The sequence below is a fragment of the Elephantulus edwardii genome, unplaced genomic scaffold, assembly GCF_000299155.1.
Source record: "Elephantulus edwardii isolate Elephantulus edwardi_28Jun2011 unplaced genomic scaffold, EleEdw1.0 scaffold00049, whole genome shotgun sequence".
NCBI lineage: Eukaryota > Metazoa > Chordata > Mammalia > Macroscelidea > Macroscelididae > Elephantulus > Elephantulus edwardii.
Genome location: NW_006399799.1, coordinates 10,775,514 through 10,795,025, shown reverse-complemented (window position 1 = coordinate 10,795,025; position 19,512 = coordinate 10,775,514). Strand labels below are relative to the sequence as shown.

The 19,512-nt window shown below is 38.8% G+C and overlaps 1 protein-coding gene across 1 annotated transcript in view; it reads right to left on the bottom strand.

The window, feature by feature from the left end:
* The window catches only part of LOC102871467 (microtubule-actin cross-linking factor 1-like), a gene marked incomplete at its 3' end in the record, with an annotated part of 301,457 nt that overhangs the window by 153,329 nt on the left and 128,616 nt on the right, over positions 1–19,512 (bottom strand). Inside the window, 5 exon segments of the mRNA XM_006886487.1 lie at positions 8,274–8,409; positions 11,809–11,897; positions 12,383–12,535; positions 17,395–17,493; positions 17,687–17,794. Coding sequence (XP_006886549.1) covers positions 8,274–8,409; positions 11,809–11,897; positions 12,383–12,535; positions 17,395–17,493; positions 17,687–17,794 — 585 coding nt within the window.

Here is a 19,512-nt window from a genome sequence, read left to right as displayed (position 1 = left end):
GGTATTCATTAGTTTCTGTGTAGACTGCTTATTTGATAATTTGCTAAAAGTTTCACAATTTGATTCTTGAATGTCTGAAATAATTTCGCTTTGGTTTTCTCTCATTTTTTTAGATCCCAGACCTGAGGCAGACTGCTTCATATGAGAGACAATTTTTACTTGTTTCACTACTTTTTCCTGTTCTTCATTTGTAGGTTCTCCTATATTTTCCCAAATCACCTGTTTGAGTCTTAAATTACCAAGTTCTGAGTGAGGGTGTTCTACTGAAATATGGTCCAAGGATTTACTTTTAACATTACCAGAAATCATGAAACTAACAGATCCTTCAGAATCCGGAGAAGCTCTTCTCTTGTCTTGATCCTTATACAGTGATTCCTCTAATAAAGTTTTCTTGGTCTTTTTGGCCTGTTCTCCATCAGGAAGTTTCAATGTAGTAATTTCATCTGCAGACTGACTTTCAATGTGACATAACCTTTCAGTTTCTTCTTTACCACAATTCATTTCAGCAGTGTTAGTACAAGCAATTAACATTTCCTTCTGCAGAAACTCATTGTTTAATTCACATACTTCAATTCCATCATGCTTTTCAATCCGAGTCCTCTGATCACTGGGTTCTAAAGAATCTGTTTGGATCATAGTTGCCATTTCTGGACTAATTAATCTTTTCTCAATAGCTTCCTCTAAATTCACTCTTTGATCATTAAATATGTCAATAATTCCTCCGTTTAACACTTGATGAGATGCAATAATTCCAGCCATGTTTTCATCCACCAATTTCTGTTTTAAAGCTGATGCCAATGTCAATCTTTTTCCTGTAGCTGTATCTATGATTCCACCAGTATTTGCCTGGGCTTCCAGAACCCTCAGGGTAGAGAAAAAGTCCACTTTCCCAAGCTGAGTTGCTTCAGACAATGTAAGTGCTTTACCACTCACCCCATCTTTGATGTCTGAGAAGGGAATTACTTCCAGATATCTCTGTCCAGATTCAATATCAATCTTACATTTCTTTACTAATTCTGAATAAGGAACAATTCTGTAGTTCTCAGGGTCTACAACCCCATGCATCATTCCCGAAGACAATATTGCTTTATTAGTTAACAATCCTTCTTTTTCAGCTTCTGCCAAGGTCAATCTCTGGCGAGAAATGAGATCCACAAAGGTTCCAGTCAAGGCCTGAATTTCTTGGATTTCCCTTTTCAAGTCTGGAGTAATAAGATCTAACTTTATAGCTTCAGGGAGAGAAATAGCTTTCTTTGTCTCAGGATGAAAAAGCTGATGGAGGTTTACATTCTCCACTTTTTTGAGTTGTCTGGATAAATCTTCATCAATCAAGCCATGTTTAAAGGCATTATCAACAGAGAGTCTTATCCCAGATACGTGGTGAATAATTCCTCCATCTACTACTTGCTTAGTCAACAACTGAATGGCCTCCTCTCTCTCCAAAAGACCCTTGTTAATGGCATGCATGACTGTTAAAGGGGCTTTGGTATCAGGGTCCATAATTCCGGTTGTTTCTATTTGTAAGCTGATTAATCTCTCTCTAATTGTTTTTTCAGCATCTCTGCCTTTGGAAGCTTTCTCTAGACTTATAAGCTCCGTCTGGTCTGCACTGTCCACCAAGCCAAGATTTGAGGCCAAAGTTACTGAAACCTTTTTGCCTCGTTTCACATCAACAATTCCACCAGTTACTACTTGCCCTTCTAAAATTCTACTGGCTGTTTGCTTGTCAAGAAGTCCAACTGCAACTGCATCTTTCACAGACCAAAGTGTGTGGGTACAGGGGTCTAAAACACCACTTATAGCTTTGTCTGACCTGAGAACATTTTGTAAGAGTTTCTCATCCATCAGACCTTCATCAATGACTTCTTCAGTTGTCAAAGATTCCCGGGTCTGAGAGTCAAAGAAGCCCCGGAACATATTAAACTTTTCCATAAGCTTCACAGCAGTATGACTGGGCATAATCCCTTGGACTATTGCTTCATTAAGTAAGAGCTTCTGACCAGTTTGGTCATGCAAGATACCACCAGCTAGTAATTGTGCAGATAATTCATTTAATGTAGTTTCTTCAAGCAATTCCGAAGGACAAAGGCATGAGAGGGAAGTTTCACAACTATTATCTTCATCATTTTTGGCTAACATTATCACACTGCCAACTGAAATGTTTTTCCCTTTTTGAACTTCTTTATGGTCATCCCTATGCAAGGGTGTATTATTTACAACTTTCTTTTTGTCTAGGGAATGGATATTCACATCACTTCCAGACTTTAATTCCAATTCCAAACCTTGAGGTTTCTCTACCTGAAACTGTGACTTTTCCCCTTGGGGTGTTATAATAAGAGTTTTTCCAGTTTCACCTGAAATATGCTCAGTCTCAGGTGTTCTGGTATCTTGTCTCTGACAAATAAAAGAAGTGTTTCCAAGGGCCTGATATTCTTTTGGTGTTTCAACAGAAAAAGGCTCTATGCCCACCACCAAGGGGAAATCCTCTGCTTCCTTTGGAGGCACTGTAAGGATAATACTGTTGGTAGTTTTCCTAGTAGACACTTTTGTTTCTATTATGGGCCTTTTGCCTTCTACTTCAGCACAATTTTTCTGATCAGGATATACTTGGTTCTCAGAAGAAAACTGGCACTCATGTGGCCTCAGCATCAACTCATCAGAGAAAGCTTCTGTAATGTTCATGTTAGCGGATTCTTTCAATTCCTCAGGAGTTTTTAGTCTTTGATGTCTAATTCCAAGATGTGTTTGAGATTCATCTCTTGATGTCAGTGTCTCAGTCAGCTCTTTGTCTAACAGGAGCAATCTCTGTCCATCCTGCACATTAATATAGCTGTGAGTCATCAGTTGAAACAGCAACTTCTTCTTATAGCTCTCAATGGCCTCTGTTTGGTCCTCACTGCATGGTAGAGCAGCTGCTCCAGGATTAATGTCTAATTTGCTTTGTTCTGAGGAGTCTGCTAATTGCACATGGGGCATCACATCAGGTATGCAAACTGACTTTAAGTTATCAGCAAGCTCTTTGTCCAAGATCCCATTCTTTATTGCTTCTTCCCAAGACCAAACTTCTGTGGTTGCTGGTAGAAACAGGGCTTTAATATGCTGTCGGCCACTTAGGATTTTATGAGCTAGTTCAGTAGACACAAAACCTTGTTCTAGGGCATCTGTAATTGGGAGGATCTCTCCAGATTCAGGCCACAGCAACCCCATGAATGACCAAAGGGATTCTAGAATTACAAGGGCTATTTTAGCAGCTACTAGATCACTGCTGACTGCTTCATCTATCGTTAGCCTATGCCCAGTGGTAGTGTCTATGATGCCTCCTGTCTGAAGCTGCCTTATGAGAATAGCACATGCCATATCTTGATCAATCAAATTATATCTTACTGCTTCTTCTACAGTAAGTCTGTGTCCTGTTCTTGGGTCCACTATGCCACCAGCAAAAAGCTGAGCTTCCAGCAGCCTGACAGTGACTTGCCTATCTATCAGCCCTTCCTGAACTGCACGGAAAATGCTAACCTTTCGGCCTGATTTCAGGCTCAACATTCCCCCTGCCAATTGCTTGACAGGCAACAATTTCAATCCTGATTCCTGGTGAATAATACATCTCTGCATCAGGTCCAGCAAACTCATTTTCTCAGCTGTGTTGGGGTCTATCAGATTCTTAGATGACCTTAAGTAAGATTGCAACATGGAATGAAGCTGTGGAGATATGAGACCTTTATGTAAAGCCTCATCTAGGGTAACACAGTTCTCACTGGGGGAGAGAATGAAGCCTCCAGTTGCCAGATGAGTTCCTAAGATTTTCAGTCCGGTTCTTTCACTGATGGTTCTATTTTCAATTGCTTCCACCACAGAAAGAGAGTCTTTGCCCCCAGTGAACCTGCTTATTAAGGATAAGGCATCCTGTAGTTCCTGGAGCAGCTGATACATCTGGGGACTAATGAGGTCTCGGGAGAGGCCCTCCTCCAAAGAGAGCTTTTCACTGGTCTCAGGAGCAATGAGGCCAGACATGATAACCTGGGATTCTAGGAGCACAAGGCCTGTGTCTTGGTCAATGAGGCCCTTTTGCATGGCTCTGAAGATGGGAAATATCTCCACTGTGCCTAGGTCAATCACCCCAGCAACTGCTCTGTAACCCTAAAAAAAAAAAAGAAAAGAAAATGGTATCAGAGTCAATGAAGAGAAAGAGAATTACTAATGGAGACATTCAAAGAACTAGCACATGATTTCTGACCACCAGAAAATTCTAGTTCGGATAGAATAAAGCCTAATGTAGGAAAGAGCCTAAAGTCTGGCAGTATTAATGCTAAAAAAAAAAAAACAAAAAACTTTTCTAAACTACCGAAAGCTCAGCAGAATGGTAACCTCACAGATTACTTGAAAGATGGTAGCATTAAGCATTTCTGCATAGTAAGTTATTAAGGTGGCAAGCAGTGGAATGTGAGAAAACGGCAAGTTCTAAGATGAAATCAATACAAAGGTTCTTATGAACACATACCAGTTCCCCAAAAAGTGAGAATCCAACCCTATCTAACAACTTCTCAGTGTTGCAACCCATGCAGAAGACTCCTGAAGTAGCACATTATTGTTGATGAGTGCATCAGTATTGGTCCATAGAATTAGAATAGAGATTTAAGCAGTCTGATAGCCACAGAGCACTAATCCATGCCAGTAAAATGGCTTATGAGTACCACTCAGGCAATTATTTAGCAATGGGGACAATCATACTCTAGGTGGTCAAAGCTAGCTTTTTTCAGGGCAATAGCTCTGAATTAAGTTATTTCTAGGGAACAGAATGGGGGGAAAGGAGCAAATAGACCAGGAACTCTTGATTCTGGAACTATGGTACAAGAATCTTTTCCTATAGTCCATGCTAGAATGAATAATATAACAACTGTGATTAGAGCTACCACTTACTGATCATTTGATATATTTACTGATTCTGAGAACAATCTTATGAAAGTAATTATTTTCATCATTAATTTGAAAATAAGAAAATAAAATAGAAGTTGAGTAATTTGATCAAGTTCAAAAAATGAAAGTTTTTGCTCTCAGCCTCTCTCTCTGGTCAGATCCAGAAGGAGGCTTAGAGAAAGGACAAGTACAGTGCATTACATTTTACATAAAGGTTAGGTCCAAAAGTCAGTCATTGTGCTAAACCTTGTATATTGTCTCCCATAGCTCTGAAAAAAATGAACATTTTTAAAGCTTTTTTCCATAGAATAATAGTACTCAGAAAGAAAACAAGTCAAATGTTGAGAGATTTAAAATACTTTATCAGTTTTATTAATCTCTGATTTCCATCTATTTCTGTTTATAGCCATTACCTTCATGTTGTACATAAAGGTAGAGAATCATATCTACCTTTTCTTTGCCCAGTGTTAACTTTTTGATCCTTATTTAATCAGGAAAGGTCTTGTTAAAGAAATTGGCAGTCACTTTCTTGTCTCTTAAAGAATGCATTTCAAGAGGGTCAACAATATGTTCAAACATGATAATGACTGTAATGATGGCTCATGACCAGGCAGTGTTTTGTTCTGTTTTACATAGACTTGCTAAGAGTTAAAACTCACTCAAAGGCTAATAACAACAACAACAAGACCTTATCACCCTGGGCACTCCCTTAACACGGTCATCAACATTAGAAGAGACCAGTGAAAATGTTTATATACTTCATGTAACTGACAGTGGGCATTTTATGAATCTCTCAATAGGATGGAAAGAGCAATATGAGGAGCAGTGAAAAGGGGAAAAAAGGTGTACAGCTAAGTAGCCTTAAATCACAAGGAATTCACAGCTATACTTGTCCAATAAATGGTGTTATCAAGGGCAGAAATGAACAAGAACCAAGAAAGAGCAAGTTGTACAGAAGCCTTGAAAATTTAGCTCAGAGTCTTTAAGTCCCTCCAAAAACTGGGGAAATTAATGGTAACATACTGAGTTTTTCATAAAGCAAAACATATTTCATATAAAGGATTGTTCTTTATTCTAAAATAATTTCCCCAATACCTTTTTAGTATTAAAATGATGGCAGTAATCATTGGTAATTCTTAAAAATATTCTTATTTGACAAATATAGTGTTGAAAATATAATAATAATGAATTTCATTTCTAACACAGTAAGAATATAAGCTCTGTATGAGCAAACACTTTGCCCACTCAGTGTCTAGGAACAGTGCTTGAAGGTAATACATATTTTAAGGCTAAATAGAGACTCAGCCCTTAAAATAATTTATTCTATTTCCCCTTACATTTTTAAAACATGTCCTAAGCATTTCAAGCTTGAATGAGAGACGTTGAATGAATAACCAATGTGGATGCAGGAGATCTGACTCACATGCCCGTTTCACAATTTGGGTCTATTAATGGAATAACTGGCAGAATTTTCCACACTACTTAAAATGGTATCTCCCTGTTTCCTGGTTCCAGAATGCGGAGTTCAATTTGTATACATGGAACCTGAAAGTTATAGAAGTCTACTATGCACCTATTTTATAGAGAATGTAGAGTAAAGTGTCCTAGTATATTTTGGTAAACAGAAAAAGATTTTTTTTATAAAAATCCATCAACTTTATGAGCTTTGTATGTAAACCAGTAAAAATTAAATGTAACTCCCCTCCAAAAATATTTATGTAAAGACCATTTAGAAGGAGATAATATGATAAAAGATTCCTTTAAAATGTTTTCATTTCTTCAGTGAGATCTATGAAATCTCTGAAATGCCAACATATGGGAAAGGCCTAGAATACAGCTAATAGTTTTATAAATAGCTTTCTTCTCAGTATCCAGTCACTGGAGGGTAGATAAGAGCACTAGACTAGAGAGTTGTCCAGAGAAATCCATTTCAAGACTGTCAAACATGGACATTCTAAACTAAACAAGCACGGAAAGACAAAGGAAGAGGAGGAAAGAAAACATAAAAGGCTTCTACTTACCAGAGTTGCAGCGTGCGCCTTGGGCAGATAAGAGAGAGAGCCTTATGGAGCAGCTCAGCCGTATCACACACACAGTGTAAGCTTGGTGTTAGCGTCCAGCATGCGACTGTATTTGTTTTTTGGTTTTTTTTGCAAAAAAGAACCCCAAACAGGTCGTCCTCTTTTCCCTTTGTGCATTTGTGCTTAAACTCCAAAGGGTTAGTGAAACTTGTAAGCAAGGATGTCAGTTAATCAGAACAATACTTCACATGAAACACACAAACGGTACAAGGGGCACATCATGCTCAATGTAGTGGTGCTCAGAAGCTTGTCTGTCTTACGTTTTTCCTCCCCCACTTTTTAACCTTTCATAAGAACTAGATATTCTCAGCAAGCAATTGTTAAAACTTTTCATATACTCCCTTATATGGTGAAGCAACAAGCCATTATGAAATGAGCTACTGTACACAGAGAATGCTTAACCAGCACATTAATTTTGAAAATGTACAATCAAGCTACAGCTGGTTGCTTCGTCTATGGCCTTTCAACTCTAGCTCCTCTTGCAAAAATACCATATCCAAGGAACAGAGTCAAGGCATACTTTGCCCAAAAATAATTTCAGTATCATCTGGACCAAATTTGATTAACACATTAGCTTACATTTTCATCTGTCCCAAACAAAATGGCCATTGCTTCACAACATAGGAAATAAGCAGGCAAACAACATATATATCCCAGAGACACATGTATATAATATGGTGAGTCTACGAATACACACACAAGTATCCAGGAAGAACTCAGGACAACGAGCATGAACTTCCACAACTTCTCATATGGTCTAGATAATGAACATGGAATGGAAACTGGGAAAGATGCCACATGATGAGTGGTGGGGAACCAGCGTCTTAGTCAGTGCAGCTAACCTACCAGATTGCTTTAGGAGAGATTATTTCACATTTATTTGCTCAGCTATGATCTAACGTAAAGAAGGAAGAGATTCATGTTTTTTCTTTTTTCCCAGTACACAGACTTCTGTGTGACAATATGGTCAAGGAGTAATCTGAGCGTCCTGGGACTAGGCATACCACAGATCTTGCCATTCATGTTAGCCATGAAATGGCAGACAATGAAAAAGTTGAACCCGTTCTCAAGAATTAGCATTAAGTACCTTTAGGGTTTTGACTGACCAAGACATCATGGAACCCCACAAACACAAGACGAATGGCTGCTAATGTGCGGTTAAAAACTAAGTCACGTTGGTCATGGAAAGCTAGTGACTATGACTCTCAGTAGGCACAGGTGTTGTCTCCCATTCAAAAAGTATCCTTCCCAGCATTTGGAGAGAAAAACTAAAGGTACCTTTTGTTCTGTTTGTTGAGCCAACTGGCTCTGAAGCTGCTGAATCTGGTTTGATGAACCATCACAAAGGTCACGGTAAGTCTTATTCAGGGCATTCAACTGTTCAGATATCTGGTCCTTGTCTTTTTCTGAGAGCCTACAAGACAAAACAGTAATGCTTTTTTAGAGAAATACTATTCTCTTAAGATTTCACTACTGCCTCCAATTCTACTTCTCTCTCTTGCATGGTATCTCTACTTTATCACTGTTACCTATGGATCATCTCGTCAGTTTTTCCTTGATCAGTGAAGATAATAGGATCTGGTTGATAGTTTTTCTCTCTATCTCAAATTGAGTTATGATCCTTGATGACTGTAAAGCTTATCTCCCTAATAATCTAATACATACACTTGTGTTTCTGAGACATCTCAGGCCAAATGACCATCCTTCCATGATCCTTTCTGTCATTTCTGTGTCACTGAGTTGGAACCCACCTAGTTGATCTGGGTTTCCAAGGTTGTAAACTGCATAGATGGAGACTGTCCCTCATTGTTCAGAGGGGCAACAGTGGATTCATATGCTAGAGGCGTAGCCTTTGGGTTAGCAGTGCAGTTTCCCTATGAACTACACCATCCGAGCTCCTGCCATTCTACTTGAGTCTTACTTACACATGGCTCACTTTCACCTGTCATCATTTAAAACTTTGAAAATCCACTAGGTAACTCAGATTACAACCCTCTCCTCCAATCTTACCTTTCTTCACTTCTTTTATGTCAATTCTTTTTTTTTATTATTGAGATTTTATTGTTAAGTTTATGAAGAACTTGGATTTCCATTCATTCACTGTTGCAATTCTTTTTTTTTTAGGGTTTCCTTAAGTTTTTTAATTGGTTTTCATTCAATCATTTATATACATTTTGTTTTCTAACATTAATTAAAATTGGTCAATGATATTTATCACATCACATCTCATCTAATCCTCACTGTGCTTTGCCTTTACGTTCACCCACCGATCCATCTACTAATCTCTATCAACCCAGCTTTTTTTTCTCTCCACACCCTCTTTTTCCTTCTTCCCTTGCCCCTCTCCATTTGATCAGTTAGATATCAATTCTCTTTTTAAAATAAAGTATTTAAACAAGCAAATGAGAATATTAACAAACTCCACTGTTAACCTATCCAGACTAGCCTAATTTTAAAATTTTGTTTTATTTGTTACAAAGCTTCTAACTGGAAAAATTGAAGATTAATAAAGTCCACTGAATTACCAATCTCATTCCTGTTTCTTTCTGCCCACAAGTAATCACCATCACAAATCCAGTAAATCCTTGCAACTTAATTTTACTTTCTACAATGTGTTTTTTTTAAATTAACCATGTTGATTCATATTACAACTATCCTGCAACCTCAATGACATTTATCAATCTTCTTGACCTCTCTGCTTTCTCTTATTAATCTATCAGTATTGGTATCTTTAGATTCCACAGGCCATCTTCTCAATTACCCTCTTCCTATTTATTATCCCTACACAGTCCTCTGAACACTGGGCATCTCTGGTCCCACAAGCTGGCTGTTATGTACTTCCAGCTGGGGCTTGGGGAAGGTGGGGTAAGATCCCACCACCTTATAGAGAGACCTTTCTGATTTCCAATCTTATTTCCTCTTTAAGCCTCTCTCTGACTAGTTCTCTTCCTTTCTCCTTAACAAAACTCAAACTTTCAGCAAACAATCTAGAAAGAAAAAAAATATAGCTATTTGGCTCTAATTATCTCACTTTCTGAAGTCATGCCTAGTAAATTCACCTTTACCCACATCCTTCCTAATATTCCTTCTCTCCTAACCTTGAGCAAAAGCTATCTCATTGCTGTTAAAATGGCTCAATGGGAGAAAAATGGGCAATCCTCTCTGATGCAATCTACAGTCTCCTGAAAATCTGCTGGAGTATCATAAACTAGTCAGTTCTGACTCAAAGGTAGTGAGTTTGAGTTCTGAGTTTCATGCTCTCTTAAGGCCTCTCTCCTATTATCTTCCTCCCTTCCCATTCCTGGCAACCACCAAAAATGATTCTATCTGTATGTAAACCTCTCCTTAGCTTTTTACAATAGTCGTCTACAATATTTGTCCTTTTATGATATTTCATTCAATATAATGTATTCATGATTTATTCCTGTTATGCAGTGTTTGATGAATTCTCTCTTGTTTTTTAGTGTTACCTAGTACTCCACTGTGTGGATATACTATGGTTTCTTTATCCATTCATCCAGAAAACATGAAGTGGTTCATAAACTACTGTGCTGCCCTTGTGCATTACTCATACTAATCTTCTCTGTATTGTTCCAACTTCATTATATATGCTGCCAAAGTGAGCACTAAGCTAACTTTTAAAAAATGATATTAATTACCACTGTGAATGTAATTACTTATAACGTTTAAATCTGAAGGTCAAATGGATAAGAGATTGTGCTACCAAACCAAAGGCAAGTGGCTTGATTCACCAGCTGCTTTGCAAGAGAAAGATTATTAATATCCTCCTTTGTGATCTCCTGTTCTCCTCTGAGAACCTGCTGAAGGGTCAGCTATGAGTTGATTCTGACTTGATGGCAGATAACAGTAACAAGCAAACCATTATTGTGTGCTGTCTAGTTCATACTGAGTACAGTAAACTACCCATCATTCCTGCTGTGCTGATGGCTCAAATCTTCTTCAGGTTAGAGTTCTCCCGTTAATTCTAAACTTGAACATACAGCTATCTACCATTTCACCCGTAGTAAAACTATGCAAGGCATAAATTAATGTACTGCTATTTCCTAACAGTACTCACTGCTGTCTAGACAAGTTATCCTGACTCATAGCAACCCCCCATCAGGTTTCTAAGGCTACAAATTATAATATTAGGAGGCTGCCCAGCTTTCTCCCAGGGAGCTGCTGGTGGATTTGAACTGCTGGATATGCACAGCCTTTGGGCTAGCAGTGCAACTAACTATTGATTATGCCACGAGAACTCCCCTACTTCCTAATGCATACTAGGTATTTCCAGTTTGACGTCTTACAAATTCTTCAAACTTATAAAGTCTAAAATTAAAGTTACTGCCCTCTGCTTCAACTCATTCCTTCAATTTGTTAGGAATATAATCATACACCCAATAACAGTCTAAGTCCGAAACCTCAGCATCACAGCTGATGATTTTTATCACGAAAGCTGAACAATTAATAGTTATAGCATATTTGTTTTTCTCTTTCAATCCTTGTCATTCCTTGCCTACATATGTAAATGGCCTTTTAACTATTTTCTTAGTTTCTATTATTGCTTCATTTCTATTTGTATTCCACAATGCTATTGTAACAAGCTTTATAGAGAAAAACACTCTTACTTGAAATTTATCCCCATATAAAGGTAAAAGGAAAACACTTTTACATGAAATTCAACTCTCTTCATGATCTAGTTCTCACCACTCTAAACTCTTCAACCAAAAGTTTCATCATGACACTAATTTTCAGCCAGGTAGACCACTTCCCTCATATGACCAGGTCTCATAATCTCGCATCTGATACTCACTTATGACCATGCTTGGCCAAGAAGATCTGGGACGTTTTGATGGCCTCAGAGATCTGTTCTTTCTTAGTTGTCAGTTCCTCTGACAGTGTCTATGAGTAAAAATAAAGAGAAAAGGTTTAGTACCTAAGAAATTAAAGAACTCAAAGTTAGCAGAGATAATTTTTAAAATCCTGGGGAAAAAAAATCCACTTAGGTCAGATGACCATCATTGGCTATATGAACAACAGAGAGCCCTCTCTGGCAGTGTAGTCTGTAGCCCAAAGGTGGCACCCCATTGGTGGTTCAAATCCATAAGGGGCTCTGGAGGGAGAAAGATGTGCAATTTCTTCCTGTGCAGTTTCCAGGATTCAGAAACCCACTGAAGGTTCAGCTATGAATCAGTTCAGATTCATTGAGCCAGTTAAAATATAAGCACAAACAGTAAGACTTCTTAAGTGTCTTTAAATACTGGAAGTTGTCATTTACTGAGGTAATAATCACTTACAATAGCCCATACATGACTTGCTTGGATCTGCTTAATGTAACATTCAAATATGCTTCTGTCCAGGTAGGAAGAGATGAATGGTTCACTCACCTGCTGTTCCAAAATAGCCTTTTCAATGTCTGTTGATTCTTTGGTCTGGGATGAGGTAGTCTTTCCTTGTGTATTCCTTGCCAGGGTAGACACCCAGCCCAAAAGCTCTTTAACCTTCTCGACATGTTCCTGTTTTTCCTCTTCTACCACTTTCTGTAATAAGAAATATACAAGCAATATCCTAGTCAATATCTTATTAGACTGGAATAACGTCGGACTTCCTAAAAAAGAGATAACAAAGTTATCTAAAATCACTAGAGACAGTAAAAATAATCTCAAGCTAAACATGATTTAATTGGCCTTCAGCACTGCTCCCAAGTGCTTAAGTGGATGTGTTTATGGTTACATTTATTACATTATTTTACTATCATTCTTTAAAAAAATCATAGCATGGGGGCTGAGTACAAAGTACTTTATTGATGTTACAGGATAGGATGGGCTCTTTAAGCCCCTCCCCTTTCTCATGAGGAATGGATGGAAACTGTATAAGGATGTGAGATATTGTGTGTGTGTGTGTGTGTGTGTGTGTGTGTGTTGAGTTGGGGCAAAGACTCCTCAGCAGCTGAGGGTCTCTCTCTTTTCTAGTACTATTGCTGGAGCTGGTAGTCTAAGGGGCTATTATTCTTTGGAGGCCATGTGAACCATCAGGTTGACTACCTGGTTGCTATAGTCAAATTCATTACATTTGAAGAAATGAATTTGACAAAGTGGTTGTTCAGGCCAATGCCAGCCCCAGCATCAAAGATGCAAGAGTGAGTGTCACGGCTAAAGTCATAGGAGACAACTTGGTCTTCAGTGTATCCCAGGAAGGATACCCTGGAGGGACCTTTCTGATGCCTGCTTCACTTTCTTGATGTCACCATATTTGACAGCTTTTTTTCAGATGGCAGGCCAGATCCATGACTTACATACTGGGGGTGGGGACATGAAAAGCCATGCCAGTAAGTTGCCAATTTAGCTCAGGGATATGGCCTTTTCAGTATCAGAACAAGCAGGGATGATGTTCTGGGCAGTGCCATGGCTATCACACCACAGCGTTCCAGACGGGCCATCCACAGTCTTCTGGGTGGCAGTGATGGCATGGACTGTAATCATGAGGCCCTCTGTAATACCCAAGTTGCATGGATGACCTTGCCTAGGGGACCAAGCAGTTGGTCGTGCGGGAGGTATTAATGACAATTTTGAGAGAGTTGTCATACTTCTCACGGTTCATGCCCATCACAAATATGCAGGCATTGGCAGAAGGAGCAGAGATGATTACCCATTTGACACCACCTTTCAGGTGAGCCCTAGACTTCTCCAAGGTTGTGAAGACACCAGTGGACTTCACAACATATTTAGAACCAGCATTACCCCACTTGGTATTAATGGGATCCCACTTCTGGAAGACAGTGATGGCTTTCAATGACAAGCTTCCCATTCTCATCCTTGACAGTGCCTTTGAACTTATGAGTGGACTCACAGAGGAACATACAGAACATGTAGTTGAGTCAATGAAAGGGTTATTAATGGCAACAACATCCACTTTGCTATAGTTTAAAGCAGCCATGGTGACCAGGAATCCAATGCGGCCAAATCTATTTACTCCAACCTTTACCATCATGTCTCAGGGATGTGGCAGAGAAAAGAGGGCCATCTGTCAACAAGGAGCATAGAGCTTGTTTTAAATAATTAAAAAAATAAAAATCTGGTGCTGTCAGGTCAATTCCAGCTCATGATGACCATCCGGGGCATAGCAGAAAAGCCTCAAAGCTTTCCCAAGGCTGCATTCTTATAGAAGTAGATGTCACATTTTTCTCTTGCAGAATGGCTGGCAATTTCAAATTATCCAACCTTCCAATTAGCAGCTAACTGCTTAAACACAGCACCAACAATGTCATATGTCCTTATATATGACTGGTTCTACATAATAAATTTCTAAAAAGGCCCTTTGGTGGTGGTGATAGGTGCCATTAAGTCAACTATGACTAACAGCAACTCTATAAAAACCAGGTCTGAACCTTGCCCTCTCTTGCACTGTCCTCATACTCTCTGTCCTGCTCACGTCCACTGTGACAGTCACTGCGTCAATCCAGCTCGTTGAGGGTCTTCCTCTCTTTTGTGACCCTCTACCTTTCCGAGAATGATTTCTCTTTCTAGGGACTGGGATCATCTGAAAATCCATTCAAAGTAAGTGGGACAAAATTTTACCATCCCTGCATCTAAGCAGCACTTTGACTGTACTTTCTATAAGATAGATTTGTTTGTTCTTTTGGAAATCCATGTTGTTGCTGTTGTTGTTTTGTGCTGTCGAGTCGCCTGCGACTCATAGCGACCCTATGTACAACAGCCCTAAACTCCGCTCTGTCCTGTGCCAATCGCACTGTCTCTGACACTCCCATCCCAATTATCCCATTCACTGAATCAATCCACCTCATAGAGGGCCTTCCTCTCCTGCGCCGTCCCTTCACCCTCCCAAGCATGATGTCCCTCTCTAAGGACCGGTCTCTCCTCACAACATGTCCAAAGTAAGTTAGATGGAGCCTCAGAATCCTTGCCTCCAAGGAGCCACCTGGTTTAACCCTCTCCAGGACAAATCTGTTTGTTTTCCTAGCAGTCCATGGTATTCTCAATACTCTTCTCCAGCACCACAGCTCAAAGGCATCAATTCTCCTTCTATCTTCCTTGGTCATTGTCCAACTCTCTGATGCATAACAAGTGATTGCGAAGACCATGGCCTGTATCAGACGCACCTTAGTCTCCAGAGAGGCACCACAGCTCTTCAGCACTTTGGAGAGGTCCCTAACAGCAGACTTTCCCATTGCAATGTGCCTTTTAATTTCCTGGCTGCTGGTGCCAAGACTGTTGACTATGGAGCCAAGCAAACTAAAACTGTGTACAATCTCAATCTCTTCACCATCCATCCTGATGCTGCCAATTGGTCCAGTGGTGAGAATCTTTTGTCTTCCTGACATTGAGCCTCAATCCATATTGCAGGCTGCAGTCCTTGACACTCTGCAGCAGGCGCTTCAGGTCCTCCTCAGTTTCAGCAAGCAGGGTTGTGTCATCCGCATAACGCAGATTGTTGATAAATCGTCCACCAATCTTGACCCCACATTTCTCCTCATAGAGCCCAGCCTCCCGGATAATCTGTTCTGCATATAAGTTGAAAAGGTATGGAGACAGGATGCATCCCTGCGTACGCCCTTCCCAATTTTGAACCATGCAGTGTTCCCTTGCTCTGTTCTGACGACTGCCTCCTGGTCCAAGTATAAGTTTCGCATTAGTATATTTAATACTCTTACCCAACACTATAGTTCAAAGACATCAGTTCCTCTATGGCATTCCTTATTCACTGTCCAACTTTCAGATGCATAGAAAGTAACTGAAAACACCATGGCTTGGATCAGGAGCACCTTAGTCTTTAAACCAACATCCTTGATCTTTAGAACTTTGGAGAGTTCCTTGACAGCAGATCTCCCCAATGCAACATACCTTTTGGTTTCTTGTCTGCTGCTATTAAGGGTGCTGACTATGGATCCAAGTAAAATGAAATTGTTTACAACTTTTCTCCATCTCTAATGATGTTGTCGACTGGTCCAGTGATGAGGATTTTTGTTTTCTTAATATTGAGATGTAACCCATATTGAAGGCCAGACCGTCTTTGAGATTTCAATTCTTCATTTTCTTCAAGTAAGGTTTTGTCATCGACATAACATAGGTTGTTAATGAGTCTTCCTCTTTTTTTCTTATTTTCTGAGTCTTCCTCCAATTTTAATGTCACATTCATTTTCATATAGTTCAGATTCTAGAGTGATACTCAGCATACAGACTGAATAAATATGAAGAAAGGAAACAATCTTGACATATATCTTCTCATTTTCAAACCATGATGCATTCCCTTGTTCTGTTAGGACAACTGCTTCTTGGCTTATATAGAGATATCTCATAAGGACAATTAAGTGTTCTGGTATTCCCAATATTCTCAATTTCAGTCATAATTTATTTTGTATGCTCCACACAGTCAAATGCCTTGGCATAATCAATAAAACAGAAGTAAACATCTTTCTGTTATTCTTTGCTTTCAGCGAAGATCCATCTGATAACAGCAATGATATGCCTTGTGTAATGGATTCTTCTGAATTCAGTTTGAATTTCTGGCAGTTCCTTATTGATGAGATGTTCTAGCTTTTTTTTTATAATCTTCAGCAAGATATTGCTTGCATATGATAGAAATGATGCTGTTTGATAATTTACACAATCTTCTTGATCATCCTTTTTGGAAATAAGAACAAATATGGATCTTTCCCAGTCAGTTGACTAGGTAGTTATCTTCCATATTTGTTGGCAGAGTCTGGTGGGCACTTCCAGCATTGCATCTGTTCTGAAATACTTTAACTGGTATTCCATCAATTCCTAGCCACCCCCCCCCTTTTTTTGCTAATGGGGAAAAAATGCAGTGCAGCTTGGACTTCAATGTAGCTTGAACTTCTTCAGTACTTTGAATTCTTGGTCATATGCTACTTCCTGAAATAGTTCAATGTTGACTACTGCTTTTGCTAGAGTGACTTGGTGTGACATACCCATCTTTTTCTGATGTTTCTAGCATCATTCAAGATTCTGTCCACAAAATCCTTCAAATTGTTAGATATAGAGCCATAAGATGAGCCCCTCATGTTGAAAGCACTCAAAATGCAACCAGGGAAGAGCTGCCTCCTCAAAGTACTGTCTGCCATAGAGTGAAGTTTTTACCCAATGAAGTGGGAAGATTTTGCTGATGTGAGAAGACTTAAAGTGAAGAGAAATAACTGCAAACATATATCAATAATTGGAACACGGACTGTATGAAGTATGAATCTAGGAAAATTGTGAGTCATCAAAATGTAAATGCATAAAGATTCTTTGTGTGCTTTTAATATTTCTAAAACAAAGATATTTGGAGGTGAGAATGCTGTTAACATGTAAATTTTTAATTTAGGTAAATGAGGCTTTTACACACACTCAGTGAGTTATTTAGGGCCCAGTTGCCTTACCTCCTCCTCCTCCAGCCGACGGAGTGCATCACTGATGTATTTTACATGCTGAGTTGTTAAGGTCACCAGTGCTGTGTAGCGAGTCCTTAAGTCCATGAACTATGGTTCAAAAATATAATTTAGATAAATTATGTGTCAGGAAGTAAATGTAAATAATTTAAAGTAAGGGGAAGGTTTCATGGAGTCATATATTTAATTAACAAATGAACCCCAAATCAAACTTCAAGGCCCAGACAAGTGAGCCTTTCCTTCTGGAATCACAGAGGTATACTTCCTTTCCCCACCCTCTCACCTCTTGTGTGATGGCATCTGAAGAGGAAAGGACACGGCGGCGCTTGCCAGGGGATTTCTGCTGGGATTCCACAAAGGCCTTGTATGTCATCAATTGCAATTCATAGTCCTGAGGAGAAATTCTATTTTTACTACAATTATGTGGGACCTTATGGTTCACACACATCACTTAACAGAATCATAGCATTACCCTGCTAGATATAGTTTTGGTGCTCATTTATACCAGAGATTATAAGAAGGTATAGATCAGCTACTCATCTCTCTCACTGTATAGTCACAGACAATGCAAAATAGAAGGAGCTGTCTTACCACAAAATTGAAAGGAAAAGTTTGCATAATTTTCAAGTGTTATGAAATACGAGTCTTCAGATTTCTTTTAACCATGTCTAATGGGCCATACAAAACCTGGTGTGTAGTGTGTAGTCTGTGCATTAATTTACTAATCCCAGAATTGACAGTTTGCTGGCAAACACTCTAATTTCATAAATGGAGAAATTAAGAAAAGAGAAGTACCCTAAGTAACTCATTAGGTGAGTAGCAGAGTGAAGAGTAAAGAAGATTAGAGAACATTAGTTTTAGAATTTCTATAGCCACAGTCTTCACATTCACCATGCTATTCTGCTGTTTTCTTTGCAACTTTAGTCTAGGCTCTCTTAACTACTCACGTTATTTACTTTCTTCTAATTCATTTTCTATCCTGCTATATCAGAATAAATTTTTTTACAACACAGAGAATGCTCCCCATCTTAAATCCTTCAGTTACATAGATCAAATCTTCTCACACTTCAACATGCATGCTAATTCTCTGAAGAGCTTGTTAAAATGTATCCTGATTTAGCAGGTCTGAGATTCTACAATTCTGACAAGTTCCCAGTCAATGCTTAAATACCACACTTTGAGCAACAAGAATAGGAAATAAAGGTAATACAACTAAATAAGGCTTTATATAAGCTGACCCCAAAGTTCATTTCCCTGTCATTATTTCTCTAGTATAATATTTCTCTGGTATAAACTCTCCAACTATGCCAGAATATTTGCTATTCTTTCAATATAGCCATCTTATTTTCATTCTTCGGTGCCTTTGATTAATCTCTTCCTTGTCTAAAATGGCCTCCTTCTGTTGTCTATTTAGAAAACTCTAGGTAGAAGGAAAATATGGCATGAGTTCCCTAAGTATTCCCACACAAAAAATACTATAATGAAATGTTGTTAGTAATAATAAATGTCTTATTTACAGTCTGAAGAGCCTGAAAAGTGATGAGGGTAGAATCTGAACTTAGGTCCTTTGATTCTCGTAAGTCTTCTGATAACAGCTAAAGAAATACATTAATTCAAAATATATATGACCATTTTGTGTCACTGCTGGGTGACACATAGTAGGGAACAAGTCAGATAAAATCTTGCTCTCCTGAAGTGTGCTATCTAGTAGAAATGGTACAAAACAAACTTATATACAATTTTCTCAAGTGATTTTACCTTAAAGCTCTGAGAAAAACTGAGGAGGAGGTGGTCACATATGGTTCAAAAACCTTTTAGAATTTTACTATGAGTATAATATGAAACCACTGTAGACTTTTTAATACAAAAATGACATGACCAAGGAGACAGAGGGAATATAATGTGGTTATACTGCAGCATATTTGAAAGGAGAACCAACAGGACTTATTCACTAACTGAACATATAATCTAAGGCAAAGAGAAGAGCCTGGGATGAGGCTTTGTACCTCAGGTATTAAGAAAATGTTAACACCTATTCCTTAGATAGGCAAGATGGATATAAAGCAGGTTGAAAAGAAAAGTCTAAAACTTTTGTTTTGCCATGGTAAG